The sequence below is a fragment of the Grus americana genome, chromosome 2 (genome assembly GCF_028858705.1).
Source record: "Grus americana isolate bGruAme1 chromosome 2, bGruAme1.mat, whole genome shotgun sequence".
In the NCBI taxonomy this organism is placed as follows: Eukaryota; Metazoa; Chordata; class Aves; order Gruiformes; family Gruidae; genus Grus; species Grus americana.
The window spans coordinates 142532877-142554599 of NC_072853.1; the positions used below are offsets into that span (position 1 = coordinate 142532877).

Genomic DNA, 21723 nt, shown 5'->3' on the forward strand with positions numbered 1-21723 from the left:
CCCCTCTACAGATGGCAAAAAGGTGTAGAGAGAAAGCTGGCGAGATTTCCCTAAGTCTACTCCGTCACACCTGAGCTTCAGTGTTGATACAGAACCGCACCCAGTGTCTTCACAGAGACCAACTTCCTACCGTTCCTCCATCTGCAGGTCTGGGTAATTAATAGTCAGTGCACTAGTCCAATTAGTTTCAAATTAAATCTTTTAAAAACTCACTAAGAATTACAGTGACTAAGCCATGCTAATTAAATATTGAAGCAATAAGTGGAAATAAGCATCAGGAGAGGTTTTCCTGTGCCCCACTCCCAATGCACAAAGGATTTAAGGGCATTTACTGGAACTCATTAATTGGACCTGTGAGCTTCTGCTTGACCCTTAATTTTTCTTTAACATATTTAGGCCGTGTAAAATATGTATAAATGCATGAATATGTAAAGCACAGCTACTGAAAATGGCTTTATAAAGATTTCCTTAGAAAAAAAAAAAAAACAGCAAAACTTTTTCTAAAACGTCAAAAAAGCTTCATTGCCGTGTAACTAACGTAGGAAAAAAAAAAGACAGTTGACAGTAGTAACATACCATCTCAAAGCAATATAGAAACACTCTATTGCCAGTGTGCACAATATATAGTAAAAAAGCACTCCTCCAAAAATAGAAGATAATTCCTCTCACAATAACCTGAATATATGCAATATTACAGCAGCCCACAAGCATAGAGTGAGGAGTATATATGATGAAAAATGAATCAGATGGGTAATTTGACAATAAGCAGAGATACAGTGAATATAAAAAAAACCATCGGTGAAAATGAAAGATGGGATGGAATCTTTTTTCATAAATATTTATGGCATCACAGTGATAATCATTACTCTGCCTGGTGACCCAGCAAAGGAAAAAGAATTAGATTGTGATATTTTTTGCCATCGCATCAAGGGAAATCCTATCCAAAAAGCAGAGCTCCAGGTGCTCTGCTCCCACCACCCTGTGCCCCTCAGGGCTCTGCACCACCAGCTTCCCCCTCCATGCCCCCAGGCAGCAGCATGTGGGGTAAGCGGCTCCAAACGCAGCCGCCCGAGCAGGTACCAAGACAGGTATTGGGCCAAAGGAGCAGGTGACTTCGGCTCACAACACTGTGTTTTTCTTCTGGGTGGCATTCATTCCTGTCTCGCTCCTCTCACCCTTCAATGACTCTCAGACACACAGGAATGAGTTATCTTTGGGACTTTTAATTAATCCAGCTAAGCTTCATAACATCCAGAAGTATTAAAGGAAACTGAGTGCTTAAAAATCTAAGAGGGTTTTTTTTGTTTTTTTGGGTTTTTTTTAGGAAACCAAGCTAAAATACATCACAGCTTCATAACAGAAGCTCTGAGAGCCCCCTGCCCTCCCAGCAACCACCACTGCAGCCCAGGTAGCATCAGTTTTATTTCATCACGGGTAAAACTTGCCCCAACTTCAAAACCTGTTCTGGACAAGAAATGGGGTACGGTGACATCTGCCTGTTCCCAGAGCTGGCACATCCCTGCGTGGCTCAGGGAGCTTCCCTCATTACAGAGAAGTTGCACAAGACATTTCCTGCCCTTTAATCCAGGGCTCATTAAAGTCAGTGAGGATGCTGCCTTTAAAATCACTGCGTGCAGGACTTGCCACCTGTCTCGTCTGTCCCTTGCTCTGCATTGCGCCAGCGTAATCGTTCTGGGAGAGAGGAAAGAGCTGCAGCGCTTAAACACTTAGGGCAAACCGACTGATCCGGTTACGTGGTTCAAGGCAGCTTGAAGGCTTTGTTAGAAACCAACAAGGAAAGATGTGCTAAGGAAATAAACAGAAAGGAAGCATATTTATCACATCGCTTTTTTTTTCTCATTACAAACTCAATATTCAAAAAATTAAAATTGCAAATATGTGCCCAAGTCTCACTGATGTTCAATACGAAAAAAGACAGTAACTCAGGCCTTTGGAAGTTTATCTTGCACAGAGGTTATTTAAACAAAGATGATATTCGGTCCTAAGCAGATAAAAACGCCCAGGTAAGCAACAGGGATTCCATTATCTGAGAGGCTGAGCCAGCAGCCTGAGCATTTAAAGCGCTGCTGCAAGAACAAGATACAACGTTGGCATATGGTCTTCACAGAGTATCATCTTGAAAATAAGCTTAACTATAATCCCTTGAGTTTGTGTCCTTCACAGAGCAGGTTGCGACACACATCTCAAAAACTAAATAAAGCAACGCTTTTATTCTGCTTTTTATTGCCCATCTTCACAAACATGATGAGTTCAAAGCCTATGTTGAACATGGATATTTTAATCTGGCCCTGCACTTTAGAATGACTTCATATTGTTGAGCTATTTTTTTGCCCTAAATGATGCTCTGATTGGTTGCAATTTATTACTTATGGGTAAAATTGCAGCTGACCATTAAAAATGCATTTGTGGTATCCTTCAGATTCTCCAGGGTCAGCTGAAATAAAAACCACCCCTGCCAAGTGATTTCACAGCCTGCTGTCTGAGCAGCAAGAACATTTTTTAATATTTTAAAAACATTCCCCGTAATTGTGAAATTAATCACTCTCACAACAAAAATAACTTGACTGAAAAACATGACAGAGAAAAATGGTGAGGGACAGGGGAAGCTGAGCGCATATGTAAGGAGATGCTGGAGGCAAGCACCTCTCTGCGTGGTTCATCTGCTGGGGTCTTTCAAGTCTTGGACTATAGTAATCCCCCCAAGATTTTGTGAAAGCAAACACAAACCATCCCGATCAGGAATTTCCTGTCTCCCATGTTCATCACAGCTACCCAGCCTCCTAAAATTAGGGTCCAGTTTCTGGCTCTGCTCCAGACTGCCTTTGCCACCTCTGTGTTTCAGCTCCCAGCTGTGAAGCCTCCTCCTGGCAGCTGGCTCCAGCTGAGCATCTCCCACCAACCCGGCATCACAGGCCCTGCTTACAGCGGTGGCCTCCAGACACAAGCAAAAATAATTACGACCATATGACAGTTTCCATCCCACTTTCATAACCCTGCAAGTGTAGCTCTTGCATTGGGTTTTTTACCCCCCCTTTTAAAATAAGCCAGTACTTCTCTGGCATAAATAGAGATAAAAACAAATCATGTAACAGCCTGTGCAGGTCCGAAGCCAGGGATAATTGCAAGACACAAGCCTTACCTCACCAGCGTTTGCTTTACTGTGCATTTTGCAACTGTGGCCACAGGCAAATTGGTGCCTGCTATCTACATTAAGTTTTGATTTTTCCTCTTATTTGCTGTATTAATTTTCTGCTTTCTTTTTAAATAATACATCAACTAAATGTCAAAACCCCCTCTTTTTTTCTTTTTTTTTTTCCCCCCCAAACTTTTATGTTTACATTTGCATGTCCATGACATTAACTACTTCACAGCTAGTAGATATTTGGGACTCTGAGAAGAATTTGGGTATTGTTCCATTTCACCTTTTCGCGCCAAGCTACATCTAAAAATTACTGATTTCAATTAAGCCCTTCATTAGTATTCAGCAGAGCTTATATTTAAATTCCTTCTCCCCAAAAAAACCTGTTAGCATGCTTCAATAACTAACTTTAAGGATATTCCCTTGCCAGAAATTAAACTGCAGAGCTTTGTGGTTATTTCTGAGTGTTGTCAGGTTAAACTTAATATTAAATTAAAAGCTGTTTCACAATGTCAAAAAGAATGTTCTGTATAATAATCTGCCTTCTGATGGTAATTTTGTATAATTAATGCCACCTTTTCATGCAATCTTTTGTGTTCCAAAGTTTATTCTGTACTCCCACATGGAAAATGAGATCATTCAGCATGTGGAGGCATTTACAGAATACAGCTCACTACTACCCATTGAATCAGTAAAATACTGAAAGGAAGGAAAAATTACTTTAATATATGAACTAATTTTTCCCTTTAAGACCTATTAGCGTTTACATTCAAAAGAGAGCAAAGGGGGTGATGATAGCTAGCGTTAGAGACCACCACCGTTCACATGTGCTGCTCCATCTCCACATCAGGACACAGAAAGTTTCTCCTGGAGGTTTTCTCCATCTTTCAATACGGACAAGCTTGTTACAGCACTTGGTGGCAGACAAGGGTGCAGATTCACCCCCCAAAACTACCAGCTGTGTCAATATACCCACTCTCTACCCAGTTTCTCCTCACTAAATCCATCAGTGGAAGATGATCCACACCACACCAAGGGACAAACACAAATCTACCCAAATCCAGGCAAAACATTTTAAAAGCCATGCAGGGCAGCCGCATCCGCAGTCCTCAGCATGAGCCCCAGACAGCTCAGAAGTAGGACAGAAGACCTGGTGCTGCCTCCTGCTTCTCCATCATGCAGGCACAAGGTACAACACAGCATGTCCCACCCTCTCCACCTTGCTCCACACTTTTCCTTGCAGAAACCACACTACGCTACATATCTAGACAATGCTCACTCCAATGGTAAAAATCTCCAATGTTAACAATCTCGTATTTTTAGTTTTGGAATCTTAGATTGTTTAAAGACACTTGCCTTAAACCTGGGAGCAATTAAAACCTGTTAAAGCTTTAGCAAGATCTGAATTGGAAGATTTTGGAATTCTCTACATTTATATGTTTTATGTTTCAGACACATAGCTAAACTGCTTGAAAAATATCCTCAGAGAAAGGCCAATTCATTTTGTTCCACTCTGTTTCTCTTGTTTCCAAACAGAAAACTGGCATTTACCCTCCTTTCCCTAATTTAGCAGGCAGCACTGCAGATCGGAATCTGGCCGGTGCGTGGTTTCTATCACAGACAGGTGCAACACTGAAATCCCTGGAGTCGCTCAGGGGTTACACAGTGCAGTGAGCCTACGGGCCAGGTCAGATCTTGTGCACATCAGTCTGCACGAGCCTGTTCAGTGGGCATCTCCAAAACTAAGGGTTCCTTCAGTTTTAAAAGTATCACCCAGCACAACTCATAACACCGTTTTTGTACATTAAAGATCTGTTGGTCACTCAAAGTTGATGATCAGTAATAGCAGACAAAGTTTTCAAAGACCAAAATACACGTCTCTTCCCTAGAAGAGAAGAAACTGGATTCTCAGTACCAGGAAATAAATGTAAAACTAGAATAAAATAAAATGAGCATCTTAGAAAATAGTTACAAAGCAAGTTTGCTGAAAGGAGCAGAACATTTCCTGTTGAAATGATTCCCACTTAAAGAATTTTCCTCCTGGTATTTGTTTCCTCTTGTATTCTCCTCTCTCCACATCCTCTTCTGGGACTATGGGACTCTACGACATCCAGCTACGACAGCGGACGGGATTCCCAACACCGCGTTTGGAAGGAGATAAGGAGAAAGCATAGGAAACTTCTTTTATTCTTGAGAGAATATGGTTTATCCAGACATGTCATTAGCAACTGACAGTCCAGGAGAGACCTGTCCCAAGGTAGCAAATGCATCACACTTTCTTTTACAGGTCCACCAGCCCACAGGTTTTACAAGCACAAACCAGAACGTACAGTTTACACAACTTTTCCTACATAGAGGAACGTAAAAATACAATACCAGCTACAAAGGGGTCAGAGGATGTATCATGGTCAGCTCAAATCCCCTAAGAGTGCAAAGATGCCAACATCATCTCCTCCCCCTTTGAAACGCAGCACTGCTACAAGCATCAGCTGCCATAACTATTATTTTCAGCAATGCAGAACCCAACATGTGCAGAATAGCAGTCAGTCTATTACTTCTACAAGGATAACATACAGGTGGCATGGAAAAGAAAGCCAATGGAGGCTTTCAACAGCTAAAAAAAAAAAATTTAAAAAATTACTACATTTTACACAGTTCCGTTTTGTTCTTCCAGACAACCCCAAGCACAGTTACACTGTCCCACCAGCAAGGCTATCCTCCCTCCATGGTGCCAAAGGACCCAGCTAAATGCAAAATAAAAAGTAGTCAGAGTGCGATTTTCTTTTTTTTTTTTTTTTTTTAAACACATGCCAAGCATGACACCAGCCTTGTGCACAGGAAGCATCTGGACACACTGGAAAGAATTTCCTGACTCGCTGCGAGTGACACGCTCAGCTAACAGCTTCTTTCCATCAGCTACAGAAGAGCAAATTGCTCCTGTGCTGTTTCCCTTAGAAGAAAAGAGGAAAAAAACCCCTCAGTATTCTACCTAAAACAAACAAAGCCCAAAAAGCACGTACAATGGATTCAGAGGTTTTTTTGTTTTGGTTTGTATATATGGACTTCCACAATATGAGGATTTAGTCTGAACTGCTCAGCTAAGAGAGGAAAGATTTGGAAAGCAAGTCCCTATTGGAATACCAAAGGAGTAAGATATTCTATTTATCTTCCAAAATAAAACTCCTGAAAAGGTTATTGAGCAAGAACAAACAAAAGACCAGGTAACGGAAACGCAGCATGTTACTAGCTCAAGTAAAAAATATGCAATTTAATCTTTAATAAGCTTTCCCCACAAAGCAAAGTCCGTCTGTCTAAATTTCTCATAAATGGCACTGGCTTTAAAGAATAAATCCACAGCAAGTAGATGATAAAAAAGCCTCAATTTTCTCAGCCTTCAGGACCTTAAGGTCTTTAGTACTGTCAAGAGTATCTGACATAAAGGATGATTTTTTCCCCCCTTCCACCCAGATTTTCATTCATTTTTCACAAAATATTTTATTACCCTCAGTCCTTCCAAAGTTAAAAAAAGAAGAAACAGGAAACAGCAGTTAGAGAAGTAACATGAGGATCCACCTGAATCCTCTGAAGAGGAAAAAAAAAAAAATGCAAGAAGAAAGAGGTAAGAGGTTCAGTGCGAAAACACAGAGATGGCTGAAAACAACTGGTAAAGTTTAGAAAACAAATATGGATAGTAACGACCTGCAAAAAATGTGATCATAACCATTCCAATATATGAAGTAGCATTTCATTCCTGGCAAAACTGAGCCTGGAGCAAGTCTTTTCCTGCTAGACATAGCTCCCCAGGAGATTACTTTCTTTCCACACGAGCCCCGGCTCTGCCATGCCTCACCTGAGCCCCTAGCAGCTCTGGACCAGCTGGCTGCAGCCTGATGTCATCTTCCCTCTGGTGCTCCACCAGCATGTGGAGAGGGCTCTGATGGGGTGTCTGCATGAGCTCGGCCTCGGCTCACCAAATAGCTCTAGAGCGGGTCAGAGCACTCAACCCTTTCCCTCATAGCCTTGCAGCTGCAAAGTTCCCTTGGGAACAGGTAGAGAGAAATGTTTCAGTCAAGAAAACCGGACCTTCTTCCAGGGCTCTTCAGGGCCACGTCCCATCCTCCCCGACTGCACAGCAGGACCCACGCTGGCCAACTGAAGCACCAGGGCTTCACCTTGCATCGCAATGAAGCGCTAAGCTCCATCCACAGGAGCGCAAAACACTCTTGAGCAGTGTCTGTCATAACCCAAGGCTGAACTCTGCTCTCAGGCAGGCTGACATGACCAACATCCTATACCACATCTCAGCCCAGAGGGTTACTAACATCATGAGATAAAGTCCGGATTTCTGGCATAAAACTACAACCTCTTGCTGGGACTAAAGCTCTGATACTTGCTACTATCCAGCTACGTGCTACCTTCCACCTACTATCCACCTACTATGCTACTTTGCCCACACCAGACTTGGACCCCAGCACACAGAGCAGTGCTAGATGTCCTATGCAGGGGGGTATTAATGAGCCAACAGAGGCCACAGAGTATAAGAAGCTGTGAAATGGTGTATCCACCAGCTGAGTAAGTGAGTAGTTGATGATCAGAAATACAGTTACTCTCCCTCAAGTAACTGTGGATGGTCCCATCATCTATAAAAGCATTTAATCGGAATCCAGAAGCTATTACACTTTGCTCCGTGTGATTTCTGCAGGATGAGTTTCACAGGTTATGCATAATGTAAAAAGAAAAAAAAAAATCCTTTCAGCAGGCTTATTAGTCACTGATCTTCCACTCTGCCAAGAGACCCCAGTTCTTGAATAATAAAGTGAGGGTGAGCATAACAGTCTCATTCATTTCCTCTGATGTACAGAATAGGAAGCAGAAGAAATGCTGACTACAGTCACCTTCAGAGATTTTTAAACCATTTAACGATGCCATAAAAAACAAATACCTGCCCCTGTGATACTCAATCGAGGAAATTTTCCATTAATTCTGCCCTTTGTTTCCCCTTTTAGCTGTACAAGCGAAGCTAACTTGTAAACGCACGACGTTCTGGGTTAGTGCACATTTTCTGCCAGCTTCACAGGCTCAAGCAAAACGCACATACGCAGGTCACGGTGTTTCAAAGGTCCTATGCAAAAAAAGTCCCTGCCCTCCTCCAGAGCCATGCTGCGGTCCTGGCTCCTGCTTCCCAGCGCTGAAGACGTTTCCCAGAGCAGACGAGACCACAAAGCGCGTTTGTGGTCCTAGGGGACACAACAGCTACTGCACTGGAGAGGACCGAGAAACCAGCTCTTCTAGGCTAGCCCAGGAAAGGTAACAGTCATGTTCTTCAGGAAATACCACTGACCTGCAAGAAATACTTTGTGGCTCCCAAATGGTCACCCATGCATCTGCTTGAGAAACAAAACAAAACAAAAATCTGACACTGAAGTCTGATTTCAAAACTGATTCTATAAAACAGAAAAGTGATATTAGATTTCAGTGTATGTACAATCCTCGTGTTTAGAAGAATGCTTTCCTTATCACACTGTCCTTCATAGCTGGCCAACACTTCAAATACTTAAACAGATACTTTTTTAACAACTCTCTGCATTCCAAAAAAGCTCCAAGCTCTTTTTGTTACTGAAAAAAACCCTAGATGATTAAGGTATTCAAAGGGTTTCTTGAGTGGACAGAAGAAAATAATAAAAAACAAAAAATGAAGTTTTAATTCAGATTTCCTTTTCATGGTTTTTTTTTTTTGGTTGGTTGTTTTTTTGGTTTTTTTGTGGTTTGGTTTTTTTTTTTTAACCAACACACACTTTTCCTATTTTTTGTTTTCTTCTCTTCAAACAGGGTGAAACTGTATTGCCTCCAAATGATCATGACTTTGAAATGACAGCACAAAACCAAACACACCTGGAATAAAAGTGTTAAATCTTCACACCATCTTATGGCTTCTTCCCCTTTTTCCTCCTGAAACGGCTTACCCCATGCCAACTCCCCAACCTCTGCCCCAGTAAACCTCAGACGTGTCTCCTCCCAACATCCCTGCCAACAAGGTCAGCTGCCAAATAACTGAGACAGCTCCTCAGATTTCACGGGCACCACACTGCAGAGGCAAGACTGAGACAACCTGTGCCCAGCACGCCTAATCCGCCGGTCCTGCTCAGAGCTCCTTCCACCCCTAAAGACTGGTATTGTTTCACAGAGCCTTGGGGTCACGGTAGTTTCCCATCCTTCGTTTTTTCTTTACATCGTGCACCCATTCCCCACAGAGACTGCAGTGGCACCTGATCCAGTTTGCCCTGAATGTTAACTGTGTGTGTTTCCACTTAAACATGATCTCTCCATCAATCTTTTAAAACATGTAAGAGAACAGATAAACAAAAGCCACTACATTGAACTTCTGGTATTATGATGATGCTAGCCTGCAGAGACAGCATCTTACCTAAGCAGGACTTACGAAAAACAAACCCCAAAACCAAAACCACACTGTCACGTGAAAGGGTACAAGTCTGATGTGTGGCTGAGGGAGGCCCTCCCATTGAGTCACGAGGTTCAGAAAGGACCCCCTTGCTTTCTAAACTCCTTCTCAGAGAGGAGCCTAGGTGCGGCTAGGTCCAGTCTTAGTCCCAGACTTGGTCAACGGTTTATGTCTAAAGGATTATGTGTATAGCCACATATCAGAGTCAACGTTTGCCTGTCAGAGCCCCACTAAGGACTTTCACTGAAACAGTTTCACAAAGTTGAAAAGAAAAATAGGTAATTTATTGAGGTGACAGATACAAAAGTTGGGAATTGCCGTTGATAAATGCACTTACTGCAACAATTTTGAGCTCAAGTTAATAGTTCAGCGCTTTTGTTAATGATAGTTTTCCTGGGGTAACATCCAACATAATCGGAGGTGCAAGTCTTACCAAAGAGGCATCCCTGCTTGGGGAGGAGAGAGGTTCAGGCCCGTTGACCCGTCCGGATAGTTGGAGTTCTCGTCCTCAAAAAAGAGGATTCTAAATGCCAGATTTATACTTTTGGCAAGGTGGGACTAAGTCAGGTATTGTGTGCTGACTGGCCCTTAACAAGGCTTGTTGTGCAGTTGATCGGGGCTGGGGGTGGGAAGTGGCAGAGAACAAAGGCATTCAAGTACAGAGGTGCAGCGGTCTGTTTAGTTTTACCAAAGTAACGTCAAGCTGTGAAGGCTCCCCCTCACCCCAGGCGTCACTTAGTTGATTAAGGAGTAGACCCGTCAGGCGCATTGCTCATCTCCTGCCCCTGTTCAGGTCCGGTGCTTATCAGTGCAAGATAAGCAAGTTGCTCAATCCCTGCTCTCGCCCAAGCTGGACTCCCCCAGGGCCCCTTCTGCTGGGTCATAATGGCCCTGTATTCGGCACCAACAAGCCTGGACTAGCCCGGCATCCCCCACACACACACGCACCAAAAAACCCACAACCACCACACACCCCACAAAAAAATCCAACCCCACACACAATAAAAATAAAACCCAAACCAACCAACCCAACCCCTCAGCAGTTTCAAAAGGCACATTTACTTATATTCTGTTCTGATACTATGAGATGCACAAAAAAGAAAACCTGAAAAACCTTGAGCACAAGTCAAATAATTCCCTTTGCTTTCATTCAAAATTTTAAGAAAAATAGCCATCAATTCACCATATCTTATCAATGACTTCTCTAACTTTTGTGTTGTTCTCTTTGGACATTATAGATTACATGGCAAGAAAGAGTTGAAGTGTGAGTATCCGATATCAAGTGGCAACCAGTTCGCAACCATGTCCCTTAGGAACCAAAGCAGTAAGACTAGACATTCAATGCACGTAAGCACATATTTAAATAAAAGGACTAAAGGTATCTTGTGTTGCATGATCAAAGCTTTGAGGAGCAGTTGACAGGCCAAGGAGCATCAGCTTTTCTGGACTTTTTCACATGGACAGCATATTTTTGGCAGTTGACAGTTGACCAAATATTTATGACAGATTTAAAAAGACTGGATAAACCTGTATGCTGAATTTATTTATTCTTTTAGCAAAGGGCACTCTCAAATCTTTCCTTAAAGCACAACACGTAAGCATATATCCAATTGCTTTCCTGAGAAGTTGTCTGCTTGGCAAATCATTTATGGTTTCAAGGAACAGGGTGATGAACTTAATTGTAAAAACTCTCTGGCCCATGAATAATCCTTATTCATGTGAAAATAAGCCAAAATAACGATTGTTTATTTAGTGGTGTACAGAATACTCCAAATTAAATAATTCTATGCGTCAGACAAGAACCCTGAGCACTGGCTGGGACAGAAAAGTTGCAGGTCAGACAGATGGACAACTTCCTTCTGGTAGGTCCAAGCTCTAGACACAGCACAGCTTGGCCATCCCCTGGGAGACTGCCAGCCCCGAGGTACCGCCGAACCGCTCGGCTCCTGGGAAATGTTATGGAATTGAGTAACTGCCAACAAATTTCAGAGCAGTTCTGGGGAATGGGACACTGCTTCTCATAACAGCAATGCAGGAGAAGCAGAGCCCACGCTTCTCCTCTGCCTATGTATGGCTGTCAAGGGGTATAAGGAGATGGTATGGATAGCAGTCACAGTGGTGTGTTTTTAAACACTGATCTACAGCTCCTTTTTCATCCAACAGAGGCACAATGTGGCACAATTCCTCTGGAGAGAATAAAAAATGATAAAAAAACGAATCTGGGAAAGAATAATAAATGTTGATCAGAAATGGTGAGTACTTGTGAATAATCAGCCCATGCATTCTTGAGCACTTACGAATATTACACTTATCGCTTTTGTTTATCCCTGTCAATGAAGCAGCAAGAGTCCCAAGACTGTTCAGCTAAAGAGCTAAGAGCCCTAAAACACAACCAGGACAAGCAGTCTGTGACCACCAAAGCTTTGGGGTCAGGAAAGTGCACCAAGTGGCATGGTGCTCCCCAGACCACGCTTCACAGCTGGGTCACAAACTGATGGCTGTTCTCTGCTCGAGGGAGCCACGTGTGTCAGGGGACTAGCACAAACCCCTTATGACTCCAAATCTGGCTACGGGTTTCCATATATTCAGACATCATATACCTCTGAGCACCTCAAAGCAGCTTTCCCACCAGCAAACCCCAAGGCAGTGGCAATTATTTGACAAAAAAAAAAAAAAAAAAAAAAAAAAAAAAAGAAGAAGTGAAGTCTTTACTGTAGAAAGCCTCCCTATTGCAGCAAGTCTCCTGAGTAGCGCTCATGATATCTCAGCATTGTGCTACAGCGGTGTTATTTTAACTAGTAATATTTGAAATACGAACTTTGCACAGAAAGCGGGGACAGGCCTTTGAAATACATTAAACATTGGGCCGAACCGACCAGATGGCTATTTCTTTAAGTTGTATAGCGGTTTAAAAGAACAAAAATCATGCCTATGCATGAGCCTATGCCTTTGCCTGTCCTCCTTTCTGGGATAAGTGCCAAAAAGGATTAGTGCTATCCCCAGGAGTCCTGTTTACAGCACAGGAAGCCCTACAATTGTGTTGCAAGGGTAAGGACAAGATTCACAAAGGTGGCTTGCAGTGTTAGTCACCTGTCAGAAAGGGAGAAAGATATTGCCAAGACCAATTTTTCACTTTTAGGAAAAGGTACTTCACCTGTATGGGGACCCCTGAACTTCCTTACAGACACTGGGATGACTGAGTGTGTATGCAAGATCCCCAAGGATTAGATCATTAATGATGCTTTTGATTCTGCATGAACTGGGTCACTAGGGATTAGAAATGTTAGATCAGAATAGGACAACCAAAACTAAATGCATTTCTTGTCTTTTTTCCTCCTTTCATTTCTTCTAATTCAGCTACACATGTTCAGGTTTGCACAGCCTGGACACCAGCTTCTTGTCTTGCTCAAACGTTGGGGAGAGATACCCTTACCTAGGAACAACACTGTTTTACTGCAATCTTGTTAATCTTCTCTTCAAGCCAGATGTCATTCAAAGTTTGTGGTTTGGTTCTTGACCTATGGGATCTGGAAGTATTGACAAGTCAACAGCTCTTCAGAGATTTTCCATGTCAACCTCAGAATGACTGTTTTACAGTATTTCTCCTCATTTCAGTCCCAGGAAAGAAATCAGCCTTCACTCCCAGCAGCTGATAATGCAAAAGTGAGTGGGCAAAAGTGAATCAAGCCTAGGTTTCACAAAGATAATTCTCCCACACTCTCCACGCTGGGTGTACTGACATGTCTCAAAGCATAAGAGGTGCATTTATATCTTTCAGAAAGCTTTCCGATCATGCCATCTGTGTTTGTGACAGATGTCAAGAATCTAGCATCAAACTTTTGAGATTGGGAAGAGACAGTAATGTGTAAATTAAGGAGACATAATACCAAGGCTATTTTAGTATAAGCTCATTCATTAGCCCATGCTTTGTCAAGAAAGTGTCTTGCCATTTGATCCACAGAAGTATCAGGATAAACTAAAATCCTTTAATGGAAACTTCCAAACAGTATGTCTTACCTGAAAATGTCTCAACCTCTATATTCTTTTCAGGTGTCGTACCTCATATTTTTTTAATCTGTTCAGCTGTTCTCTTTAGTGTGTACTCTTTTCCTACTCACCATTACAAGCTTAAGAACATCAGATTTATTCTATTTTTTTTTTTACCAAATTTGCCTCTTCAAAAATCCCCAAACTCAACAATTTTCTACAAAACTGAAGGAAATTCAAACCCAAGTTATACACAGAGACCTTCAGAAGCATGGGAACAGGAGGAAAACGAAACCGAGAACACCCCACAAAAGGATAAATCAAAGAAGTCATAAAAGTTAATTGAAATATTCAAGTCAATCTAAGAATGTTTAGTCCACAGCTTCCGAACAGGTTGATCTCCAAATAAACGATCACAAGATACTACTAAGAGTCCTGATTGCTTCTTCCAGTGTTTTATCATGATGTTACATTGAGAAATACCATCTGGCTTTTGGTCCAGTTCAGTGCCAACTAGTCAAATTAGCTGTCTTTCACAGGTTAGATATGGCTCCTGATTCAGCACCTGAACCTCAGAGCAGTATGCAGGTCCTCTTCTCACTTTTTATAGAAGATTATTGTTGCAACTTCTGCATTAGGGAGAAGAGAAAACTCTAGCTAGTGATGAGATTCACCTGTCCTGAAGCTTGAGGCATTAGTAGATAAAAAAAAAGACAGAACCACTTAGGCAGTAGATAAGACCACAGTTTGGATTCTGGAAACCGAGGTTCTCACTCTGACACCATTTCAGTGTGACCTTCCAACAACACCACAGCTGTATCCTTACTTTTCCTCCCTGGCTTTTCCATCTTCATTTCTGCACTGCGTCCCCCCAAAGACACATACCTGGTATGTGAATACAGAGAGTTTTGAGCAACCTGGAAACCTCATTAACAAGCCCCATACAAAGCACTCAAGTTGGTGTGCACTTAACCTAAAATCAAGTACAACAGATAAAGATGGACTCTTCTGCACTACCTGGAGCACAACCCTGCACACTGTGCGGAACAGGGATGGAACAGGGACAGCTGTTTGTAACCATCTCTTAGCTACAACCAGAGACTAAGTGCTCCTAAACAACTTGAAGACACCACATGCATCTGCCAGTTTGTGCAAAGCCTGTGATGATGCAGAGGCAAATTTGGCACAGCAGGTATGCTGTGAGAGAAGTGACCATCAAGAGCTTAAGCACTTAATAGCACGTACATAGCTGAGCACTTGTTCCCAGTTAGAAATTAAAAATGCCTCTTTCCTGGAAGAAGTTAGAAATGTCTTAATACTGTTTTGACAGTGGTACATGTACTAGATTTCAGAAATTCCTACTCTGCCCCTAAGGTATTGGCATACACATACCTGAACTGGATGGGTTACTGCTGTGTCCTGCACTACAAGTCACAAGCGTGAGGATTTGCCTTATCTCAAGGACAAAAGCAGAATCCCAGGAACTAATCCAATCCCTCTATCAACAACACATTTAAAGGATGATTATCTCTCTCACAAAGACTCACTGTCCTTCGGTAAGCCTGTTCTCTGCTGGGTGTTTCTACAAAACTGCTGTTGATAGCTGAACAAGCTATTCCCAGAGGTACTGCTACACTTCCTAACCAGCCACAAAGAACGAAGTACTTGTGTTTCCAAGCCATGTGCAGAGTCAAGAAAAACCAAAAACAAACTCAAGTGCTCATTTCCTTGTCTGATCAGACATATCTGATGATCTGTGAAGTGCAACAAACAGTCCCCTCCTTACCATTTTCAACTGCATTTCGTCCTACACTTGCAAGATGCTAGACAGGACTTGAGTTGTCAGCATTTCACAAGAGGGGAGGTAAAAAAGTCTCACCCACACAGAACTTGTTTCTACACATACAAAAATCTATTTTCCTGAGATTTCATTCCAATCCGCCAAATTAAGAAGGTCAGATAAGCACCTGAAATTTCTTATACTTATGATTGAGGTCTCCAAATCACTGTCATCCATCACTAACTTTGTCATCAATTTGATTCAAATAAAACACTGACTAATTTTGGTCTATTGTCTTTTTAGAGGCTTATCGAGGTTATTTCTTGATTGCAAACCAGGTATATCTCATAGCTGGTAAACATTTTAGAGTGCAGCTTTACCGGGTCATTGGTACCTGAAAACGTGGTGCAATGGCTTCTCTCAAACTTTCAGAGTGCAACTATTAGTAACTAACTACAGCTGCACTCTTTTGTAAGCAAGAGAGACCAAACAACTAGTTCAGCTGGCTATGCTTAAATCTACTAAACCAAGCAAAGCATTGCAGCTGATCCACTCCTACCATACAGAAACAGTTCTGGGCAAAGGATTCTCTTCTGCCAAATATATCCCTTTTAGCTTCTATTCATAGATACATCTGAAAAAGTTCGTTTCAGTTACTCCCTCAGAGGCCATAAAACCCCTTTCACCTGAACTATTAAGTTCCTTTCTAGTAACTGAATTCACTGCTCCTCTCAGGTCCTTCTTTTGCTCATTCTATATAATAATAAGACTTAGTAATACAGAAAGGGAAAAAGAATAAAAGAAAGAGAAAGAAACTCTCCACTACCAAACTCTCACAAGGTCTCATTTCACCAGAGAAACAAATACTTGTGAAGAAAACAACAAAATTAACCTTAGAAGATAGTCTAGATCTATATTCCCACATTCAACACACAGACACGTGGAATAAACATGCTTTCTTAAGGAAAGCTATTGTAGCATTTTCCACTTGCAGTATAATCAACCATTTGAAACATTTGTTTTGTTTCATCAGATGCTTATCTGTCTGAAGTGACAAGAACATACTGTTTATTACTTTCTCCAGTCCTCCAGCATATATCCCAGCAGCAGGGGAAGGAGACAGCGTGAAACTATACTTCGCCATCCATGTACAAGTCTTACCACATAGTTTCCTAATTTTCCTGATATATTTAAGAACGTATTTCTGCAAGTGCATTGCTAAGTGTTTGACAGAAATAACGAAGGCTACTATTTGGACATGCCTGTCATAATTATTTCTACATGCTAATGCATTCCGCTAAATATTCCTACAGGACTGCCAGTGAAAACACTAATAATGATGCCCACTGTGGGTATTTCATTGCTCATGTCTCACAGTGATGTTATGTGAATATGCAGGACAGCAGACTCTGCGCTCTTACAAAGCTTTCTCTTCCCTCCTCTTCACTTTCCCTGCGCCTTTACAGGAGGATTCCTGTACTTTTGCATCAGCTGATAAAAACAACTTTTAATCAACTGCGTCAGCATACGCAGGCACGTAACAGTACATTTTGAGCCTGTGTCTTTGGCAACACATCCTAAAATTTAGCAACAGCCAAGGCTGTGATTCATAAACCATAAGATGACAAGTGATTGCATAGATCTTTTCAGCTTTTACTCCAATCTCTCATCTAACCTGCACATAAAACACTCCAAAGAATATGTCCTACCCACTTCCCTTAGCAAAACAGACAATGGCCAACTACGAAGACTGTTTAAAATATTTTTGCTGTCTACCCTAATATTTAAAATATTTTTGCTGCCTACCCTAATATTTTCTGCCCTTAGTTTTGGGACTGTCAGTACCTCAACAGCCTAGAAACTTTATAATTTGAGGAGAAACACACAGTAAACATAAATGAGGAATAATAAGTATATAGAGATGTTGGGTTTTTCTTCCCCTCAAACTAAATACTTCAGGCTGAACTGAGTGATTCTGTAAAACACATTTTGCATAGAGCAAAAAGGGACTTTTTATGCATAAATAACGTTCACTTTTTCAGCATGCATTTTACTAGTAGAAAGAATTTCCTATTATAACAGAATAACACACACTTTTGCCCAAGGAAAACCAGTATATGCACTATTTTTGAGTCATGTAAATACCAGAGCAGAGAAACAGTTCAAAGAGAAAAATCTTCCTCTGGCAGAGGACTGACCAGACAGTGTAGTAAGTTAAATCCCCATATCATCTTAAGGATTCTCCAATTATGGGTGCATAGCTGGGCCTTGACCACAGTGTTTACATGACCCCTCCAACTAACATCCTGAACTACTGTACTACAGCAAATACTCTGCACAAGCATAAACAACTGTGGAAAAAATATAAAGGAAAAACCCCGACAAATTTGTAGCCCACAACTGCATATGGTGGGAACTGATGGAGCCTTTGCAATACAAATAGTGCCCCAAATCAGTTCTCCACACAGAGAAAGTTCCCAATGATAAGGGACACATGTAAGGACATTCCTCTAAAAACATGACTCCCATTAAGCAGCTCATTGTTCATAAAGGGAATGGTGTTTACACAGGAAAAAGTCCAGTTTCAACAAATCTGAAATCCAACAGATGTTTCCTTCTATCTAAGCAAAACAAGTGTGTGACTTGTTTCTGCCCAATCAGAAAGCTCCAAAATTAATTCTACAGGAAAAAAAAAACCAAAACCAAAACCAAAACACCCCAAAAAAACTCACTAACTGTACTCGACAGAATGACCCTGGAAAACAAAATCAGAAAAACTTACATTTCAAAATTGCAGTTGCTAATAAAGTGAATTCACTTGAAAAACTTAGTCTTCTTTAAACAGAATGCTTTATGATCTGGGTTTGAAGGGATACAATATGCTAATTATAATTTTGGTTTGTGCTGGAAAGAGAAAGTAGGGCAGGTTGTTACTCAATGGCTGTGTCACGAATGCTCTCCTCAAATCAATTAACCTCTCTTCTCCAGACCTCTCCCAACATCCCCCCAAAACTCCCAGCTGCTCTTGGCTTCCTCAAATCTCTTAAGATCTCTCTTCCTCTGCACACAGCAGTTAAATAATAGAAGTGGCTGAGCAGAGTATAAAAGCTATAGGTTTTAATTTTTTATTACTATTTTTTAATTACTACTACCAGTACACACTAATCACAATCACAACAAGCATAAGCAGTTTGTAGAAGGATGAAGAATTTCAGGCTTTACCAAAGTCCTGCTGCTGAGACTACGCTGTTACACATCTGACTCTTTCACTTACCATCACGAGAAGGTTTCGGTACTTTCAGGACGTCCCTGGCGGTACTACACCATTACAGAGCAAAGCTAGATCTGGTGACATTCTGTTGCACAACTGAATGCTGCAGAGGCAGCATCTTACAGGGAGCTGGTGCTTTTTCTGCACCAAACAATACCTTGCTCCAAAAGATGAACTCAGAAGGACCATGTGTCGCTGAGAATTTTATCCATTTTTTATAGCTTTTATAAAATGCAGCTGCAGAGGCCCAACAATTAGATTAACAGCTAGATACAAGTGCCAAAGCCAAGGCTAAAATATTCTTAGTCATGAGTATAACAAGCATAGTCAGTGCTTATCTTTGGCTCTACAAGTCCCTTCTTCACTAGATTTCACTCACATTATTTCTGTCCTAGCTTTTGTAAGTATTATGCAACGTTTTATGCGCTGCTCAGGATTGAGGTTCTCTACCCCAGCCAAGGCCTCTGCATGCCCTGAGATACATATAACAAGATGTGGCTGTAATCGGGCAGCAACGCAACCGTTATTACAACCAACATGAATATTAGCAGTGTGAAGGAGATCCCACTGAGACAGATTTCAAATCTGCCTATCAAACAATTATAGCAAAAGGTAGAGGTGGTTTTCTCCCTCCCCCAGTAATCCTATTTGTCCTTTAATTAGATCTTAAGTATAATTTTAAACTGTCAGCATTTTTGTAAAGAATTCCAGCTCAGACCTAACTGGATTTGTCAGACAATCACAGCTAAACAGTTCTGCGATCTCCAACAGCTGAACAGCTAGAGAAAAAAAACCTTCCTCGTTGGAATATGTAAGAATATGAAAGTTCATTTCAAGAGGAAAAATTTCCTCTGAAAGTGGTAAAAAGACATAATTTGTTCCACAGTTCAAACCCTGTCCCTTAGCAACATAATGATGTGGCGTGCCATAGCTAAGGTTGTGTGAGCTGCTCCATATAGACAATTATCTGCAGTTAACTGTTCAAACATTGTCACTGTGGGCTGCTCTGACTTCGCCGCGATTGCTAAAAGGTTTGCCTATTCAAACTTACTTTTGTTTTAAACTTTTTAACCATGAATAAGAAAATGGGGGAAAAAAACCCAGAGAATTCTGACTGGAACATGTAACAACAGCACTTGAAAAGAAAACAAGTATATATTACATCACATACAAACAAAAAACTAGGGGAATATGTATTTTGGCTGAAGAGCAGGAATGCCTCCTGTTCCTCTGGACTTCTTGACTTTTTTCCTCACCAATATATATGTGTACACATGAAAATTGCTCTGTCCTTGCTGTGTGCATCATTAGTTTCTTGTTTTGTACATGCTTCTGTGGGCTGGAATAGTGCATTTTAAAGACAGTCTACGATATAATGGCCTAAAATCCACACAAACCTCGTCCTCTGAATGGCGAGACAGAATACATTACAACGATGGAGAGGTTACAGGTTAAGGAAATAAAACAGGCCAAATCTTACAATACTTTCAATGCCTTCAAACTGTGGTTTCTTTAATGAAGATTATTTCATATGTGTCCAGATCCAGAAGAAAAGTCATTATACAGATTGTATGTTGAAAATTAAAATGACCTTCACTTCACTGACTTTAAAATAACAGTCACACAGGTTTTTAACATTTATATTTAGAAGAATATGAACTTGAGCACTCAGCAACATTATTTTCTGTACTTGCACAGCTGGTAACCAGCATGCCTGTGACTGAGGAATATAGGTAAACTTTGCATTGAATTCCAAACCATGCTTTGATATGGGGCAAAAGCGATTTGAGATAACGTAATGAGTCTATCACCGTCAACATCAATACTCAGGAGTTACATATTCTCCTACCTGTTGGCTTATCCACACCAAGGAATCCAGCCTGTCCCAGGGTTTTAAATACTTTATGTGCTGGGAACTGTCCTTCTTCTTCCCACTTGTCCACAAAGGGATTAATCTCCTTGTCAATGATCTAGATTCGAAAAATAAATTTTAAAAGTTATTAACACAGACATTCCTACAGAAAGACCTTTGATTACTTTTGTTTAAAAACTTGACTTTAAAAAAGAAAAAAAGCGTACAGGGAAAATTTTGAAAGCACATTCATTTTCTTACTTCCTGATGGATGTCCTTATTCTCCACTTACCCGCAATTATTACAACAGATGCAATAAGGCAAATATAAATAATTCTTTTAGCACTTATAACTGCTACAACAGGAAGTCATCAGGGCTGATTTAAGCCTCTCCAAGACCTAGAAAAACAGTGGTTCCCCCTCATTATTTGTTACCTTTTTGGGTACAGTTTCTAGAAAGTGACAGGAAGGGAAATCTGGATTATCCTCATAGGGTCTTTGCCAAAGAAGGTTGATGATCTGTTCACGATGACCACACACAGTACGGAACACAGGCAAGCAGGAGAGACCTCGCTTCCCTTCCCTTTGCCTGAAAGGCTCTCAAGGACGTCAGGTACTGTTCAGGGCACTCGTGTCCAGTCTGCAGTTAGACTTCCCACGTACTGGAAAAATCTGGTCTTCTTCCAGATTTTATAGCATTTCCAAGTCTAGTCCCTGGGCAACTCTGAAGTGGGCTATTGCTGTACACCTTCCAGAAGTCAATGTCCTAAGCTGCCTGGCTACTGCCCTTGCTCTATTCAGATGCTGTCTTCTCCTACAGCTGTTGCCAGCAAAATACATCTGGAGTACAGCCACCACGTTCAGTAACGCTTTCAGGTTTCAGAGCACAAGGGTTGGACATCCCACCCCCCAAGATCCCAGATTTCCATGGCCATGGGAAGGGAGCCAAATGGGCAACCTGCAGTTTCACAGCTGACCTCTAAGCCTGGCAGTAACCCCTGAACAGAGCTGTCTCCATGCCAAATGGCCCCACGCCACAGGGCGCATCAGGTGTTCGTGTTTCTGCCACCTCGTTCTTGCTCCCCATGCTTACCAACCCGGCAGACGGCGCTTCAGTAGCTCTCATAAGGAGTCAGTTGTACAGTGCCCACCCCTGCCTACCTCCACAAGCCAAACCCGTGCCGCCAAGTGCACCGTGCACCTGGGTCAGCAC

At 41.6% G+C, this 21723-nt stretch overlaps 1 protein-coding gene across 1 annotated transcript in view; it reads right to left on the reverse strand.

Moving 5' to 3' along the window:
• The window catches only part of LOC129202056 (probable acyl-CoA dehydrogenase 6), a 92474-nt gene that overhangs the window by 54958 nt on the left and 15793 nt on the right, over nucleotides 1–21723 (reverse strand). The window contains exon 2 of the mRNA XM_054814076.1: nucleotides 20508–20628. Coding sequence (XP_054670051.1) covers nucleotides 20508–20628 — 121 coding nt within the window. The remainder of the gene's footprint in view (nucleotides 1–20507; nucleotides 20629–21723) is intronic.